This window comes from Antedon mediterranea, chromosome 7 (assembly GCF_964355755.1).
Source record: "Antedon mediterranea chromosome 7, ecAntMedi1.1, whole genome shotgun sequence".
NCBI lineage: Eukaryota > Metazoa > Echinodermata > Crinoidea > Comatulida > Antedonidae > Antedon > Antedon mediterranea.
Genome location: NC_092676.1, coordinates 26040274 through 26057357, shown reverse-complemented (window position 1 = coordinate 26057357; position 17084 = coordinate 26040274). Strand labels below are relative to the sequence as shown.

Below are 17084 nucleotides of genomic sequence, written 5' to 3'. Positions count from 1 at the left end.
TCATTGCCTTCCTCATGACGTAGTCTTTTATCGTATTTATCATTGCCTTCCTCATATCTATATCTCCCAATTCATAGTGCGATATTTCGGGTTGATTCATGACGTTGTGTGACTGTTTGTGACGTCATAAAAGTACCACCAAAAAGGTATGGGATTATATTGGGTTTGTTCATCATTTTACGTTGAAAAAGTTCCTTATCGTCATAGGTTCGATTTGGACGGTGTTAATTTACCAGTAAAGTTCCCTCATTCAGTGGCTTTCTGACACAATTTAAAGTTTCGACAAGTTTCCTTTAAAAAAACACCCCGTCCTATCTTTAGACACCATTGTAATTATTGTAGGCCTACGCTCTTTAGCTTAAAAGCGTTACACCCCGTTTTACCAATTTATACCATTATTATAGGCCTACGCTCAAACAAAGGCGTTTTTGAATCCTTCTAAATACCCCGTCCTATCAATTTAGATCATTATTGTAGGCCCACGCGCTCTGACACAAGTTAAAGTTTCGAAAAGTTTCCTTTAAAACCACCACTTAGACTACTTAGACCACACTCTTGTTTAAATACGTTTCGAAACGTTTGGAAAAACGTCATTTTTTGTTATAGGCCAACCAATTTCCTCATCACCGTATTGGATGTTTGTTATTCCAATGTTTAGTATGAACACCAAATCAAAAAAAAATAATAATTTTTTGTAATATCAGGAAATCAATTTATATTCGTAGAGTACCTCTTAATACTTTTATATTTATACAATGAATTTTTGTGTATTATCCCAAATAATTTAAAACTCTCATAAAAATAGCGTATGATATATACATATTGTCTTATTATTGTCTTTGATTTATGCGTCCATCGATGAATTGATTAAAAAAAAACATTATTTTATTTTAATAATTCTTCGCGATGTTTGAAAGTTTCAACGGTGTCGCTTTGTGTTTTTTTTAATGTGCTTTTGTTACTTTTGTTCATTCAGCTCTGTCAAACTAGCCGTTGACAAAAAAAAGTGTGATGTGCCTAAATATGTTAGTGATGCTTATATATGGTAGTGGGTATGACATAATCATGTCCATATGGGCACATCGCATTTTTTGTCACATAAAGTTTGATAGTGTAGACTTCGTTGATTTAAGCTTGGTTCCCACCACACTTAAGCTTGGTTCCCACTAGTAACGCAAGGACGTAAACGCAACGCAAGCGTTTTAACCAATGACAAGCGAAGTTATAGACAGTTAGCAATCACAAGCGTATAAGCCATCGCTTGTGATTGGTCAATTCACTTGCGTTGCGTTACGTCCTTGTGTTGCGTCGCTAGTGGGAACCAAGCTTTAGAGAAACAACACAACGTAACGCAATGTAAGAGATTTGACCAATCGCATGCGAAGGATTATTCGAACTTTTTTTTACTATATATGTGAACTTTATTCAATCAATCGAACATTTTTTTGGTATTATAACCAAAAACAGAACTGTCGCTTTGTCATTGGTCAAGTGTTCCGTCCTAGTGGGATTCAAGGCTTATTAGAATACATTTATTAGGGCAAAGGTGTTGAGAGAGACGTGTGCGTGATATTGCTATAAATAGTCCTATGTATTATTACGTAACAGTACACGACACAACCGTTGTCCGGTTTGTCTACGAGGAAGATCGGTACCAGCCTGTGCCCATACGTAGCATTCACCACTGCTCTGGACAATTTGTTTGAGATTTACTGCCATTCTATTCTTATTACAACACTCTTAATCAATGATCGACTATCATACATATCATTTCAATCATTATTGAATAACATTTGGTGTACTTTCTGGGTTTTTAATAATAATCATGATAAGGAAATAATCTTGTGATTTGATTTGGATAAATTGATACGACACTTCATATTTCCAATAAATAATAGAAAACTAGCTCTAAGTAAAATTTATTTCCTTTTCAATCGGGTGGGTGGACATTTTATTATCCTGTGACAAGATTAAAAAAAAACTTTTTTAACGAAAGCAAAAGAAGTTTGCCTGATCCGTAAAACCGTAAACTACACGAACATTGAAAACACTGTGAGAATGACACATATTCCAAAAATTATTATGAAAGTTAGTGAATTGGTTTCGAAATGTTAATGTAGTATTGTAGAATTATATATGTGTGTGTGTTAGAAGAATAAACAGAAGTGCGTTTTGCGACCCGGAATTATTGGTTGTATATACATAAAAGGGAATCTTATTTTAAGACACTTCAAATTGACTCACTTAATTTTTACTTCCTGGAGCTTTATACGCATGCTCAATCATTTGTATCCTATCTATCGTCAACATACACTGAACTCAGCTCTCACACACCAGGAAAATAGCGGTTCTTTCCTCCTGATCGGTTGCAAGTCATTTCTCTGTAAACTGACGCTTGTCCGTCATGGAAAATGGATCATTCACCTTGATTACTTTACAAAACAATTGTATAATTCTGTATTTGATAATTTGTGCAGTAAAGACATGGAAGAGTTTGTGATACGCCATTCGGCCCAGAAAATTTTGGAAGCGAATAAACGTAAGATTGAAGCGCTCTTTGGAGTTGTTTGCGGCCAAGAAGTTGATCAGGGATATGGCTCAGGAGGAATTATTGGTGAAAATGAAAATAATTATGGCCATGAAGAGCAGGATAGGATGTGGGTGCAGATTTCTAGTGGAAATGTTCATAATGATCAGGAAAATATAAAGAAAGCTAAGGTAATATTAGTTCAATTATTGCTTGTCATCTGTTTCTAGGCCTACCTGCCTGGTCAGGCCTAGCAGATTATCTGCTTACTTAATTCCGCAGTATTGTTGCTCTCCTAGTAAGTTGGCTTACTTTGTGGACGGTTCGTACCAATACATTTTCGAAATTGGTGAGATTAGAGCATAGGCTAGATATATAGGGGTACATATTATATATTCACCAAGATTACTGTATGTAATTCATGGTGGAATTATAACTTTTTGAAATTTGTTGCTTTCTTGTATTTTTGGTTGCGATAAAAACAAACTTACCAAATAAAAAATTAAGAAAATTAAAAACAAGTGTATGCAGGCCTAGTGGTGCATACAAAATACTGTAAGTAAGCAACCAAAATAAATGGTGACCAATTTAAAATGCAACCGATCTCGTCAGTCACCATTTTAATTACTAACTAACTTATTTATTTATTAATTAATTCGGGTATTGCTAAACACCGCAAACCCCCGCAAACCTCCAAAAAAACATAGCATACCCCACCGAACCAACATAAAAGTGATTGAATAATGTAGTGTACGACCCACTGGGTATATAAATTATTAAATTTCTACTGTTTTTTTAACTACTTTTTTGGGGATAAAACATCATTTTTTGGTTAAAAATTAGCAATCATTTTTGACCAAAAAATGATGTTTTACCCCAAAAATAAGTAGTTAACAGTAGAAATTTAATATTTTTTTTACATGGATATACCCAGTGGGTTGTACACTACATGATTCAATCAGTTTTATGTTGGTTCGATGGGGTTTGCTATATTTTTTTGGAGGTTTGCAGGGTTTAGCAATCATTTTTGACCCCAAAAATAATTAGTTCACAGTAAAAATGTATTATTTTTTTCGCATGGATATACCCAGTGGGTTGTACACTACATGATTCAATCACTTTTATGTTGGTTCGATGGGTTTGCTATGTTTTTTTGGAGGTTTGCGGGGGTTTGCGGTGTTTACTGTAGCAATACCCATTAATTCTACAGTACTTTGTAGCCACTTCAGTCAATCAAAGACTGTTCTCTCAGAGGGCCCAGTTAATTTATGGTCAGTGGCTGTGTGTATAGTACACCGGGGTACCCCCTACTCATTGCGAAATATGTACTACTTACAGGTTCTTTAAAGTACACATGAGTTGGTGTAAACACTGGTTTATAGTCCTTATCCCAGTAGACTCGTTCTACCACCAGACCCATGAAGTGAGTGAGCCTCGAACACTTTACGTAATTACGGTTCCACTGTGGTAACCGCTTAGCCAGTCACTCTATTGATTTGAAAGGTTTAAAGCAGGAACAAATATTTTCTGTGTTGCAACTGCCACAGTGCTCACCATATCCGGTTAATAGTAGTATGCTATAGCGTACATTAAAAACCTAAATTTGTACAGTACCTGTTCCGGTTAATTTACAGGTTATTTTTTGGTACCTATTCTTGGTTTGAACAAACAATTTATAAAGTTTACTGTAATTGTATTCGGCTCTCAGCCATACAATACAGTATTGTAAAGTCGTGACCAGGAAATAGTCTATAAATAGTAACGAATATGATAGTTCTAAACAAAACAATTGTGTGTATTCAGACAGACAAACCATTATACCCTAGAGTAATTCCTGAAACTCGAAACAAAACATCCTTTATTATATGTATTTTCCTATGGGATAGTTAATAATAGCTTTTTATTGGCCTATTGTTCAATCGTTTGGAAAAATGTCTTTTTCAAAACAAGACCAAGATGGAAATGAAATACTGTAGACTATTTTGTAACCCTTACTGATAAAAAAAAATAATTCGTAGTTTCAGGCTTCCTTTATTGTTGAATGGTCCAATGAAAAAATATGAATGTTTTTAAAATTTATTTTGTAAAAAAGCCAGAATTTGCAATTCAAGTGTACAGTACAGTAGCCTTGCAAAAAAATGATAAAGATATTCAGTAAAGGGACACCTTCAGGTAGATTTCTACCCTGGTAAGTTCATGGACAAATTATCGCTAATTTTGGTGGGTAGGTCCCCAAGTTCCCAGATTAAGTATCTAAAGCTTTGTCTACACTATCAAACGAGTTTGACAACAAAAGTGTGATTTGCCCAAATATGATAGTATATGACACCATCATGTCCATATATGGGCACATCACATTTTTTTGTCGCATAAAGTTTGATAGTGTAGACAGAGCTTAAGTCTGAACGCTTCCAAAGTCATGTGACGTTGGCTGTGTATGCAAAGACCAAATGTATTAGGTCGTCTACCAATAGATAGATGATATTTTGAAAATTTCTCTATACAGTAGGTTGATTGATAGGTAGTTGGCTGGAATAATTTTTCTTTGACTCTAAACGGAGGACGGGGTCTTAATAGCCGAGACACTGTAATAATCATTTGGAACCAATAAGAACACTAAACCAAGAAGTCCTCTGCTGAATTAATTTGCTTATTATGTCGTACGCGTACAGTATAGTATGTCAAAACCGTACTGTGCTTGGATCATTGTGTAAGGTCATGTCCTGTTTTCTTAGTATTTCTAACCAAAACTATGCTATTGAATAAAAAGCAACGTGCGGTTGAATTTGCAATATGGATACACAATGGCTTGAAGTGGAAAAAAAAGACAAAATATTAATTGTCTATTTACTGTTATTTACTAAGGAATTTTATGCAGAATTTTTCAACCACTTATTTAATTTTGAATGCTACATAATTGCATATAAAGAAAAAAAATGTTGTATTCAATTGTTATACATAAGTAGTTTTCTACTATTATTATGGTTTGGCATTGATCGAGTATAATCTCATCCCGAAATTGTGACCAAATTTTGAACCCAGAATGCTATTTTGTCTGATTCTCACAGGACTTGCACAAGTTGAAGTAGACATGCGCAAGGCCATAAGACTAATTTACGATTTTTTTTTCTCCAAAAACCAAGTTTACCCAAGATTCTAAAATTTTTATGAAAATCAAATTGTTAACTTAATAAAATTAATATTCAATTGCATTGAAGATTACTAAATGTTACTAAAACTAACCAGGAAAGTAAATTACGGTACAGTAATTGCATTTTTTAAATACAAAAATAGCATTTTTTTGTAAAAAAATCAAGACGGCTGGACTGAGTCATAGGTTAAGGTATATCCTGTCCCAAATCAATTTTTAGCTCATTTTGCGTTGATGGGGGAAGTTTTAAAAGGGTCACAGTGATTCAGGTTAATACTAGTCACGGACAGTGCTTATTTTAGTCTATGTTAATTGTCATTGTTAGGGAATACAAGTAGGGGTGTACAATATCAGTAGTGACTCAAATGTTAAATTCCATTCATCATCCTTTTTTTAAAGAATAATGAGGAAGTTAAAAATAAAGCAGAAAATAGTAAGATTTATTTGTTGGTTAGATCATGGAAGAATAAGGTATTTTTTACTTATTTCTCCATGGTTTTAATATCATGTATTAGATGTATTGATAATTAAAAACATTCAACATAAATCATTTTGGATTTATTTTGGATTTTTTTGTCTTCATGTCTAAATATATTAATTTTTAATTATAAATTTATTGATAATTGAAAAAGTTCAACATGAATAATTGTTGAGGTTTTTTTTGTATTCATTTTAATTGTAAATTTATGTTAGTTTAGATTATGAGACTGCTGACTCTTTATTTAGTTATAGTAATCTTATTTACTGTAGCAGTCCCTGACCAATTCATCTCTCTCAATTCATTTTATATAAATAAATAAAATGACATTATTTTTTAGTTTTCCGATGACTACTCTCCTGTTTATTGATTTTTTTTTACTGTAATTCATAATTAAAATGTACACATTGGTCAGCTTATTAATTAATATTATTATTATTTTCATCAAACATATGCCTAACAAGTTAATACACTTTTGTTTATTATGAAAAATTAATAGTTTTCTATGAATATATATTCTTCGTATGCCATTGATTATTACTGTATATAACCAGTTAATAATCATGATATCATTATTCTAAGTAAAATCAATATTTGATAGTATTGGCACAGCACTTACTGTATGCTTTCATAGAATTTGGTTTCGGTGTGCTAATTCATGATCTACAGTACCTCTTAAAATATGTTAATATTTATTATTTTTTCCTTTCATATTACCGATTTACCATTGTTTTTGTATTGCTTTTTGAAAAATAAATACACTTGTATATTTTTTAATAATCTCACCTGCTCACTTGTGTTGCGAATAAGTGTTTACTGTTACCTATAATTTTGTGATTATATTTTATTTTAATTTTATTTGAAATCAACTGGCAATGACAGGAAACAAGCTCCACTAAAAGTTGAGAATGCCAACAATATACGATATATTAATATATTGTTTGAAGGTTTGCATGGCGAAATCAAATGTTGATATAAAGTTTGCGGTACACTACATATGTTAGTTCTGAAAAGAACTGTTGAGTTTCTCGACGATCAAAGCATATTGATCGAAACGTCGAGAAACTCAACAGTTCTTTTCGGAACTTACAGTACGAAACATACAGTACGGGGTGTACCACAAACTTATATCAACAATATATAGATAAATATGAGGAAATAAATTTAAACATGTTCACAATTTTAGACTTAAAAATGTTTAAAGGAAATCTCACTATTACTACTACTACTATTACTATATTCAGAAGAGTGATTGTGATAGATTTTATACCTTGTATACTGTAGGCCTTGACCATAAATATAATATTATAATAGTGGGCGGAGGTGAGCAGGTATTGTACACCCACCTTCAAATTCTACCAGCCTAATTTCAACACAACACACATCAAAGAAACCTACTGTAGCTACCTGAAAGTGATTGTGTTGTATTTTTGTTTGTTTTTATCTACTGTACATCCTTACAACTATTCTAAATTTTCACTTTTTTATACATGTTGACAGGTGTAGAAAAAAAACAAAATGTACATGTATACACATTTGGAAACTTTATGCCTAGAATCTGGAAAAAATGATGATATTCCAGGATTTCCATCATAATTCAGCTTACATAATAACAATTTAATAGGAATTGTGTAAAGAGTTTTCATCACCCTTTAAAATAAATTTATGAGTTTATTGTGAATTTTGCTAATTCTAACAATATCCTCCAGGCTATGAAAAGCAAAGGTTGAGGATTTCTATTAAAAACCAATCAACCAATCAAAATCTCTGTTTGATTGTCAACCAACCAATCAAACAGTCCGAACATTGTTTGTTAGAAAAGGGAATTTCCACTTTGATATTTCCATTATCTCAATATAATGCGACTGTTGAATATTAGGTAGTAGACTCAATATCAGCTGATTTTTAACGTGTTGTTTATTTTTAAATATTATCAATATATAATAGTATGCTATACTTTTTATGAACTTTGATATTTATTTATTTACATATATAAAGGAAAATAAATAATAATAATATTATGAAGTTGTAAGAACAATATGTGGAAAGCTACAGTATTATTTATTTGGTTCTATAGTCTAGTTTGTATTCATTGTTCATGTTTGGACAAGTAGCGTGGTAGTAAGCGTGGGTTGGTCTGGACTAGTCATCAATTTTGCAATGTCTTTGTTGACAGTGGGTGATTCCTGCAATGTTTATTTATGTATCATCAATTACTATATAAGAAACTTCAGTTTCATTGAAAAGTCAGTTCTGATAAATTGTGATAGTACCTAGTATTTATTTCATACAAAAAATATATATCATTTATATTTCACCATGCAATTGGTAAGTTTGAATTTGAGGTAGTAGTAGTAGTACTTAGTAGTTGTATATTCTTTGATGTAATGGGTTGAGTAAATTACGTGTTAACTTTCACAGCTAAAATTATAGTTAAATTATACAGTATTTATTTTTATTTATTTACCATGATTCAATTGGTAAGTTTAAACGTTGTTTGTTGATTCTTATATTACATTTTATTTTTGTAACTTCATTAAAAATTGGATTATTTAATTTTGCAATTTTTTTTTATTTGACTTTTGTATGACTTTAAAATAATGCAAATTGATTTTATTTAAAATAATTTGTATTAACTTTTTTTTTTTCTGTTGAAATTGAAGTTTTTCTAAGAATTTTTAAATGAGTGATAAATAATGTTATCATTTTGTATTTATTTTAAAATGAAATTGTGAATGGAATTTTATTCTTATAAATTTATAATATTTTTTTTATTTTTTACCTTACAGAAATATGTATTGGGATTATGCGAAAAGAAGCACGAGCAAATAGTACCGTACTCTCCAGAGAATACGCATCACATTTTGACGCGTATTGAAAACTTCGAACGTGAATCTGGCGCTGTTATTGAGAATATTCCAAATGACTCAAAACTTAGAGTAACAGCGTCAGACGAATTCAGTTTAGTAACGGCGTGCATGCTTATACAGACGGCCGAGGAACCCGAAATAACATTAACAAACTCAAATACGTCCGATTATGCAGACAGTTCTAGTTGTGAAACGAATGACTTGAATAGAAATACAGGTGAAATTTCTTGCCTTGTTTCGAAAAAAAACCGCGATAAGGTTGTAGTTGAAAAAGAAAAATTGAGGAAGTCTGAAGATGATGAGAAGGATCTGTTGCTACAGAAATACACGGAAATGCTTGATTTTGTACTTAAATTAGGTTATACCAAACATCAATTAGATCAAGTATTACCTCAACTTGGTGCTGATGCGGACAGGAATGATGTATTAGGGGCGCTAGAGCGTTCGTCATCGATACCGGCAGATGTAGATAGGACTAGTACAATTACAAGAAGTGCTGATGTTGCTGATTTCCAGCATGTGGTTGATGATACCGCGAATCTACGGCCAATTATAATTGATGGCAGCAACATTGCAATGAGGTAAACATTTATTTAGTTTACATTACATAATATTATTACAAATATATTCCACCCACTCCCCCAAAGCCTACAGTATCTCCCCAACCACACTTTTTCCACCCACATATAAAAACCAAATAACATGGACATTTTCAGGGCTGAAAATTAACCTTTAAACCATAGTGGCCAGCAGGGCCAGTTGAAGTTGAAGGATGGTATTAAAAATGGCTGGCCCTTATTAATTTTTTGTACAAATTTTTTTTGCCAGACGGAGGTGGGAATAACCCCCCCCCCCCCCCCCCCGCCGGGCACAACAAATGTATACTGTACCTCTCCCTTAAAATCCCCCACACCCACCTTCACACACAATATTTTCCGTGGGGATCGTATTATTCTACAGTAAAAAAACTCAAGCCAATTTTTTTTGTTTATGGCCTGGGTAGATTGGGTTTCAGGAGCCTGGAAAATCCTGTCCTGGTCAACTATGCCTTTTTTAGCCTCTACTAGGTAGCTTTTCTAGCCTACCTTGTTGGCCTAGAAATCAGACAGAAAACTTGAAAAGTATTTACCTGCAATTCATAAATTACACAATTCTAACATGCACCAGCCATTAAAATATTGATAATAAGTTACAAAGTGTCATTTTTAAATAATTAAGAAAGATATTTGATCCTGTTTACATGTGTCACACATGGGCGCACGCACAATAGGGGAGGGCTGAGAGAGCTTCTAGAAGATGCTGACGTCACACGTCAGCACGTGTTTTGAGGAGGATTTGAGTGACCAAAATTGGTTAGAACTTTCGAAGAAATAATCCATCTTCAAAATGACATAATTAAAGCAACTAAGTTTTTAAATAATAAACATTATATTTAGGCCTCCTATATTAATGTTTCCTTTTAAAATTAAATATATTTTATTAACTTGTTCTATAAAAACATTTAGTAAGCATAAAAGGAAAAATTATTGGTTGGGACATGTGCTTCCTGTAAAGGAGGTGTTTCTATGACACCGTACTGGTTGCACTATGAGGCGATGAAGTAAACTCGCCCTTGAATGCAGGCAGGGGAATCCCCTTTCTTGGTACCTCGCACTGTGAGAGATGGAGCGCAATTAATTGCTCTCCTTTTCGAAGGTTGTTGAGTGCGATCGTGCTCGCGATCCTTAAAAACAAGGGACTGCCATTAGGCTTGTAGCTTTAACTTAGCTTATTTATTAGCCTAGGCCTAGATTGGTTATAAAAGGTAGGTGGATGCAGTTTCTGGAAGTCGCCAGACGGGTCGACCATCACCAAATTAATACTCGCCCTTACCAAATAAAGGTCGCCATTGGCGACCGGGCGACCGTTAATTTTCAGCCCTGCATTTTTTTTTTGAAATAATAAAAAAAAAGGTTAGTTTATTCCTAAAATACTCAATATTTCCATATTTTTTCATCACATTAATTATATTTCAAAATTCAGAAGCCCTCAATAAGAAATTAGATCCAAATAACAATGAAAATTAATTTTATTTCTGAAATAAATAACAAAAAAAATGTAGTTTATTCCTAAAATACTCTATTTCTATATTTTGTCATCACAGTAATTTATTTTAAAATTCATAATCCCTTGATAAGAAATTAGATCCATATCTGACAGAGTGATGTCACATCTCTGTCAATAAGAAAAAAGGGGATAAAGATAAAATACTGTAATAAACTAAATTATTTAATAATATTTATTATTATTATTAATATTATTATAATTGAGTAAGTTTGGAAGATCAACACTACATACTCTAGAACATGATTAATAAATATTGATTTAATCAATTTAAAAATTGATTAATAGGGTGTGGTGTTGGTAATACAATTGTGAATATTATGACTAATGATGTGAAAGTGAATAGATGTAATGTTAATACTGTAGGTTCATTAACAAAGTTACAATGTACTATTGAACGTTACTGTGACTAATATATTCCAATTGATAGGGAAGTAAATTTGAATTTACATATAACAAAAAGATAACAATAGTTATATAAATCAGTATATTATGCAATGATATATAGTTTTGTATTGTAGTACTTTATGATAGATTATCGTTTAACTGTGTCTTTTATTACATCACGTAATGTTGATTTCAAAAGTGCAAATGTGGCCAGTAATAATTGATGATTTATATTGGTATAATTTCCTTTTTTAGCTTTGGCCGTAAGGAGGTGTTCGAATGTCGAGGAATTAAGATTGTTGTCGATTGGTTCAAGAAAAGGTCACATTCAACGATAATAGTATTTGTACCGGAGTGGAGGAAAGAGTCGTCAAAACCAAATACGCTGATTGAAGGTAAGTTATATTTCCACTGACGGATGTGAAGTACAGTATTTTGGTATAGCTTTGATGTTGTACACTGCAGTTGGTTCCAGAATTTAAAAAAAATTTATTTGGGTTTTTTTTGTGAGTCAGAAGATGGTTTTTACCCTTATCTTTTAATTAATAATTAAGTCACAATTAGTCACAGTATTGTGCAAAATTGCTAAAAAAACTATAAAAGAAATGATTCTATATTCTATAGTAAAAATCAGTGATGGGAAAAAAATGTTCCATTCTATAGGCCTACATAATATGAAATTCAAAATTATTTAATAGCATCATTTTTATTGTAAACGTGCGAATATTGTTAAAATAAATATACAGGTATCCGGGAATGTTAATTTCTTAGTATATGTGTGGGCTTTGTAGGAGGTTATTGCTATGGGATATAATAATATTACAATCAACTTTGTGTTTGCTTCCTATTCAAGTAGTTCTAGGGATTATTGTGGATGTAGCTTCCTGGTTCAAAGGTCAATAATATCATAAAAGATATTTATGTTTACATTGTTGAGAGATTTGACTGTTGAGTACATTGACTTTAGAGTAGGAGTGAAAATTTATATTTTGGTCATATGATACTGAAAAAACGTGGGATGTATTATTTTTTTTTAAATGATATTTTGTATTAAATTATGTATTAATTGCTTTTAAAACCAATAATTTTAAATTAGATCTTTTATACATACACCACAGTACTATATTTGTTTTGCTCTTTTTAATTGAGTCAAATGCTTTGTTGTACTGTATACACACTGATGTGACACAGTGGTCCCTAGGGGCTAACTGTATTTATACTTGTAATGCGGATATTGTATGACTGTACAGAATCTATAATTATAATAATTTTCATTTCATTGAATTAATATTTACCGCACGATGATAGTGCATCTTTAAATCAGAACCAATTAAAAAACTGTAGTTAAAATTAATATGTAACATATCATTATAAATATTATTATAATTTAAATCTTTGATTTTGTTTCTTATTAGATCAACATATTATGCTTGACCTAGAGAGAGAAGGTATCTTAGTTTTCACCCCATCACGACGTGTAAACGGTATGCGAAAGACATGTTATGATGACCGGTACATCGTGAAAACGGCCGTTGATCTAGATGGTATTATAGTTTCCAAAGACAATTTCAGGGACCTTCAAAATGAAAATTTAGAATGGAAAAAATTTATAGCAGAACGATTGTTAATGTACGCCTTTGTGACGGATAAGTAAGTCTAGACGAAAATGTATTATTTTATTAGTAGTAGGCAAAATGGGCGCTCTTTTGACTTTGCTCTCCTTGTCTCACCACCTAAATTCTGTGATCCACCTCCAATTTATATATTATTTAAAATTATAAACACATAAACATTATCACAGTTTATAAAAATTATTAAGATAAAAATAAAATCAACAAAAAAAAAAACCAATTTATTTAAAGTTATACCATGCAAATGACAATAGCATATCACTAAAGTTTAGTCTTAACAATTTATAAATATCAGGAGGTATTATATAAAATCACCTGTGTTTAAACACAATAGAAGAAAGGCCTGTAGCTTTATGTAAATCCTGATAGCTTTGCTGTATAATGCCACCAGATTTATAAAAAGATTTTCAAACCGGAATCATGGTTCATACAATGACAATGACAGCAAAGTGTGTTGACTCCATTCAATTATGAAGAACGCAATATCATGCAGAATAATTTGATGTGTGTTAAAGTTTTATGAGAAAATATGTTTTGCTAAAAATGTACATATTTAATAAAAAATATTAATAATATTTAATTCATTGAGGCTAGATTTGAGGGAGATAGAAATAACATTGCTTACTATAGTCATAGTTATTTATGTACACTTTTCCTTTTTAAAGGTTCATGCCACCTGATGACCCGTTAGGTCGAAATGGTCCGAGTCTTGATAACTTTCTACGGATCAAACCTTTGCAAGTGGACCCAATCACGCACTGTCCATATGGAAACAAGTGTACCTTTGGAAACAAATGTAAATATTTCCACTCGGATAGACCCCGGTATAAGTCAGTCGCGGACAGTTTAAAAGACAACCATAAGTTCCGGAATAAGACAAAATCGCCAACCGGAGGTGCGGAGAAACTTGGTGCCGATGCTCGTGCAATGTCTTACACTGCTCCTTTGTTATCTAGGAGAGAGGAATCCCCGACACCATCTGCGAATTATCCACAAACACGGAAAAAATCTGATACCGGAGTAATCTTACCCCAATATAATAAAGACATAAAACCAAATAAAGGACATACTGAACCTATCCGCTTCATCTCAAGCAATCAGAATCATACATATCCACTTGTATCACCTCACCTTAAATCATATGGACAGTCGCACACGGAGCCATTACAAGGATCCACTAAGCCTTCTGCTCGACCCAGAATTCCGCAGGAGTACCAAAAGTCTTTAGCGACGGAAATGAGTCATATGCAAATTAGATCTCAAAGGTAATTTTCACTTTAATATATAATAAATAATTAATGAATGTTGACCGTTTATTTTTTACCTTCACATTTGATTTCCGATTTTATCATAAATACTATGTTTATTTTGCAGTGATTACCAACCAGAAGGCCTGCCGACATACAGACCTCCTATGCCATACTCAAGACGGCCTAGCTACCCTAGTTACGGTTCTACGATTCCCGTAGCCCATTACAAAAGCATGTATGGGCATCTACCCCCACAATACTACCAGGAAGTGCCTACCCAATATGATTCATATCCACAAGGGCCTAAAGAGAGAGTTCTACGTGCAAAGGGAACAATAGATTACTACCCCAGGCCTAGCCCTGTCACACATGGGCCAGACAAGTGGGCGTACACTTCAGCTTCTAACTACCCAGTAATGTCGAGCAATGCTCCTCAACCAGTGCTTGTACAGAAGAAAGAAAGACCGGATGGTTTTGAGGAGAAACGACGCAACATGAAGCATCATTTGAGCGCCCTCTTCGGGCAACAGGCTGTAGAAAAGGCGATGAAGAAGTTACCAGACACAACAGACCCATCGGAAATTGTGGCAGTGTTGAACAATGTGAAGTAAACACAATGTTGAATACCTGTTGTAGTTTCAGTGGTGTTCTGTCTAGTGTCTTAAATTCTTTGTTTGTCTTTGTTAAGGTCCTACTCAAGACAATAAACTTATAAACAAGATTTTGACTGGGGGCGGAAAGAAGCCTATGTCTATTATATTCAGACATATGCAAAAAGTAAATGATAAATGTGTGTAATTGATTATTGCTATAACAATGTGTATCCCCCACAGTCAAAAGTAGTTTGTTGTTTGTCTGATATTTTCCAACTTTAGCAATGAATATATATTCTCTTGCTTTTTGTGTTTGTCGTCAATACAAATATACCTATGTTGGTATACTGTATTCATGTTCGTTTACACAGTGTCTGCGAGTTACTCTCGCATGGATTCATTCACTTTCTGTTCAGTACAATGAGTCACTGTGTCTAGTTGACATGTGTAAATGTTTTAATTCTGTACTATAATGATTTAAGTCTAAAATACAAGTCTCACAATGAGGCATGAATAATGTAAATAAGTTGCTGTGGGACATGGCACCCACCAAGTTATATCTGATTCACATGTACAACAAAGCTTTTAAAATATAAACAAGGAAACAATCTCATTTTTAAAGAACTAATCAGATTACTTTGTAATATTGGGTTTATTTGGATACTAAAATAATAAAAATGATAGGAATTAAATTACTGAACTGTTTAACATATCACAAAGGAAATAAAATGAGCAAAAAACTAAATAAAAATTGCTGAAAGGATTCTTTATCCTTGTTCAATGACTAATGTATGTTTTATTTGTATTTGTACATGTGAATTTGGTACTAACTTTTCCAGTTTTGATGTAATGAAAATAAAAAGAAACTTTTGTTTATAAATGAAGTGTATAGTATGCCAGTAAGTTGGCTTACCAGATAGAGTACAGTATATTACTGAATGCACATCAAGCCGTTGCTAAATATGTTGCAATATATTAGTAAAGAAAATGTAAGGACAATTGTGTCCATTAAGTATAATGTATTAGGAAGCATAGATGGACTGGAGCTTACAGGCTGTCGTCACTAGCAGTTTGTTGTTGAGAATGAATTAGTTAAAATTCTTCCATGGTTAAAATCTGCTTGCTTTTAATTTGTATAATGCTGTGGTACCTGTTCTGAAAATAAATATATTATTTGACAACTAGTACTATCCTGTTTTGCTATCAATGTTTTTCATGTATGAAATATTTATCTGTATATATAATATTGAGGTAACAGGGATTTTTTCAAAAAATGGCCAAAATATGCACTGAAAATACTGTTATTTTTTAATTTGAATTTCTTTATTTAGTAATCAAGGTTAAAAAACAATAAAAACAATGCAAAAAAAAAAGCAGAAAAAACAATTGCACAGAAACACAGGCCTTGATTACAAGGAATGCCAAGAAAAGTTAAAAACTTATTTCCACTTGGGTCCTAATGCAATAGTATTGCTATATATGTGCATATATTGCGTTACGACTCTGCGCATGTTTATTATGCTATAGTAATCATTTATGTCAAAACTAGTTACTATAGCACAATTGACATGCGCAGAACCCATTAGTCGACTCTGCGCATGTTTATTATGCTATAGTAATCATTTATGTCAAAACTGGTTACTATAGCACAATTAACATGCGCAGAACCCATTGAGTCGACTCTGCGCATGTTTATTATGCTATAGTAACCATTTATGTCAAAACTGGTTACTATAGCACAATTGACATGCGCAGAACCCATTATTCGTCTCTGCGCATGTTTATTATGCAATAGTAACCATTTATGTCAAAAAATAAAAGGGTCGAAAATCGGCCATTTTTTGAAAATTTCCCTGTACTATAGGACAGGGATTTTTTCAAAAAAATGAACAATTTTCGACGTTTTTATTTTTAAATAAAACTGGTTACTATAGCGCAATTAACATGCGCAGAACCCATTAGTCGACTCTGCGCATGTTTATTATGCTATAGTAACCATTTATGTCAAAACTGGTTACTATAGCACAATTGACATGCACAGAACCCATTATTCGTCTCTGCGCATGTTTATTATGCAATAGTAACCATTGATGT

The 17084-nt window shown here is 32.6% G+C and overlaps 1 protein-coding gene across 2 annotated transcripts; it reads left to right on the top strand.

The window, feature by feature from the left end:
* Window positions 1-2357: 2357 nt before the first annotated feature.
* LOC140054499 (uncharacterized) lies at window positions 2358-16174 on the top strand. Of its 2 annotated transcripts, none has more exons than XM_072099505.1 (6): window positions 2358-2718; window positions 8946-9607; window positions 11772-11911; window positions 12932-13166; window positions 13813-14412; window positions 14522-16174. In XM_072099505.1, exons 1-6 carry the CDS (start codon window positions 2485-2487, stop codon window positions 15006-15008), a joined length of 2358 nt encoding a protein of 785 aa, XP_071955606.1. In that variant the 5' UTR covers window positions 2358-2484; the 3' UTR covers window positions 15009-16174. The 2 variants fall into 2 exon arrangements, with proteins under 2 accessions (XP_071955606.1, XP_071955607.1); XM_072099506.1 differs by lacking the exon at window positions 2358-2718 and adding an exon at window positions 8266-8484.
* The last annotated feature ends 910 nt before the right edge of the window (window positions 16175-17084 follow it).

Bases quoted from the DNA above. Each gene is read 5' to 3' on its own strand.
- LOC140054499 (XM_072099505.1), top strand. From the start codon at position 2,485: ATGGAAGAGTTTGTGATACGCCATTCGGCCCAGAAAATTTTGGAAGCG. The intron at 9,608-11,771 runs GTAAACATTTAT...TTCCTTTTTTAG, and splicing joins GGCAGCAACATTGCAATGAG to CTTTGGCCGTAAGGAGGTGT. The intron at 11,912-12,931 runs GTAAGTTATATT...GTTTCTTATTAG, and splicing joins ACCAAATACGCTGATTGAAG to ATCAACATATTATGCTTGAC.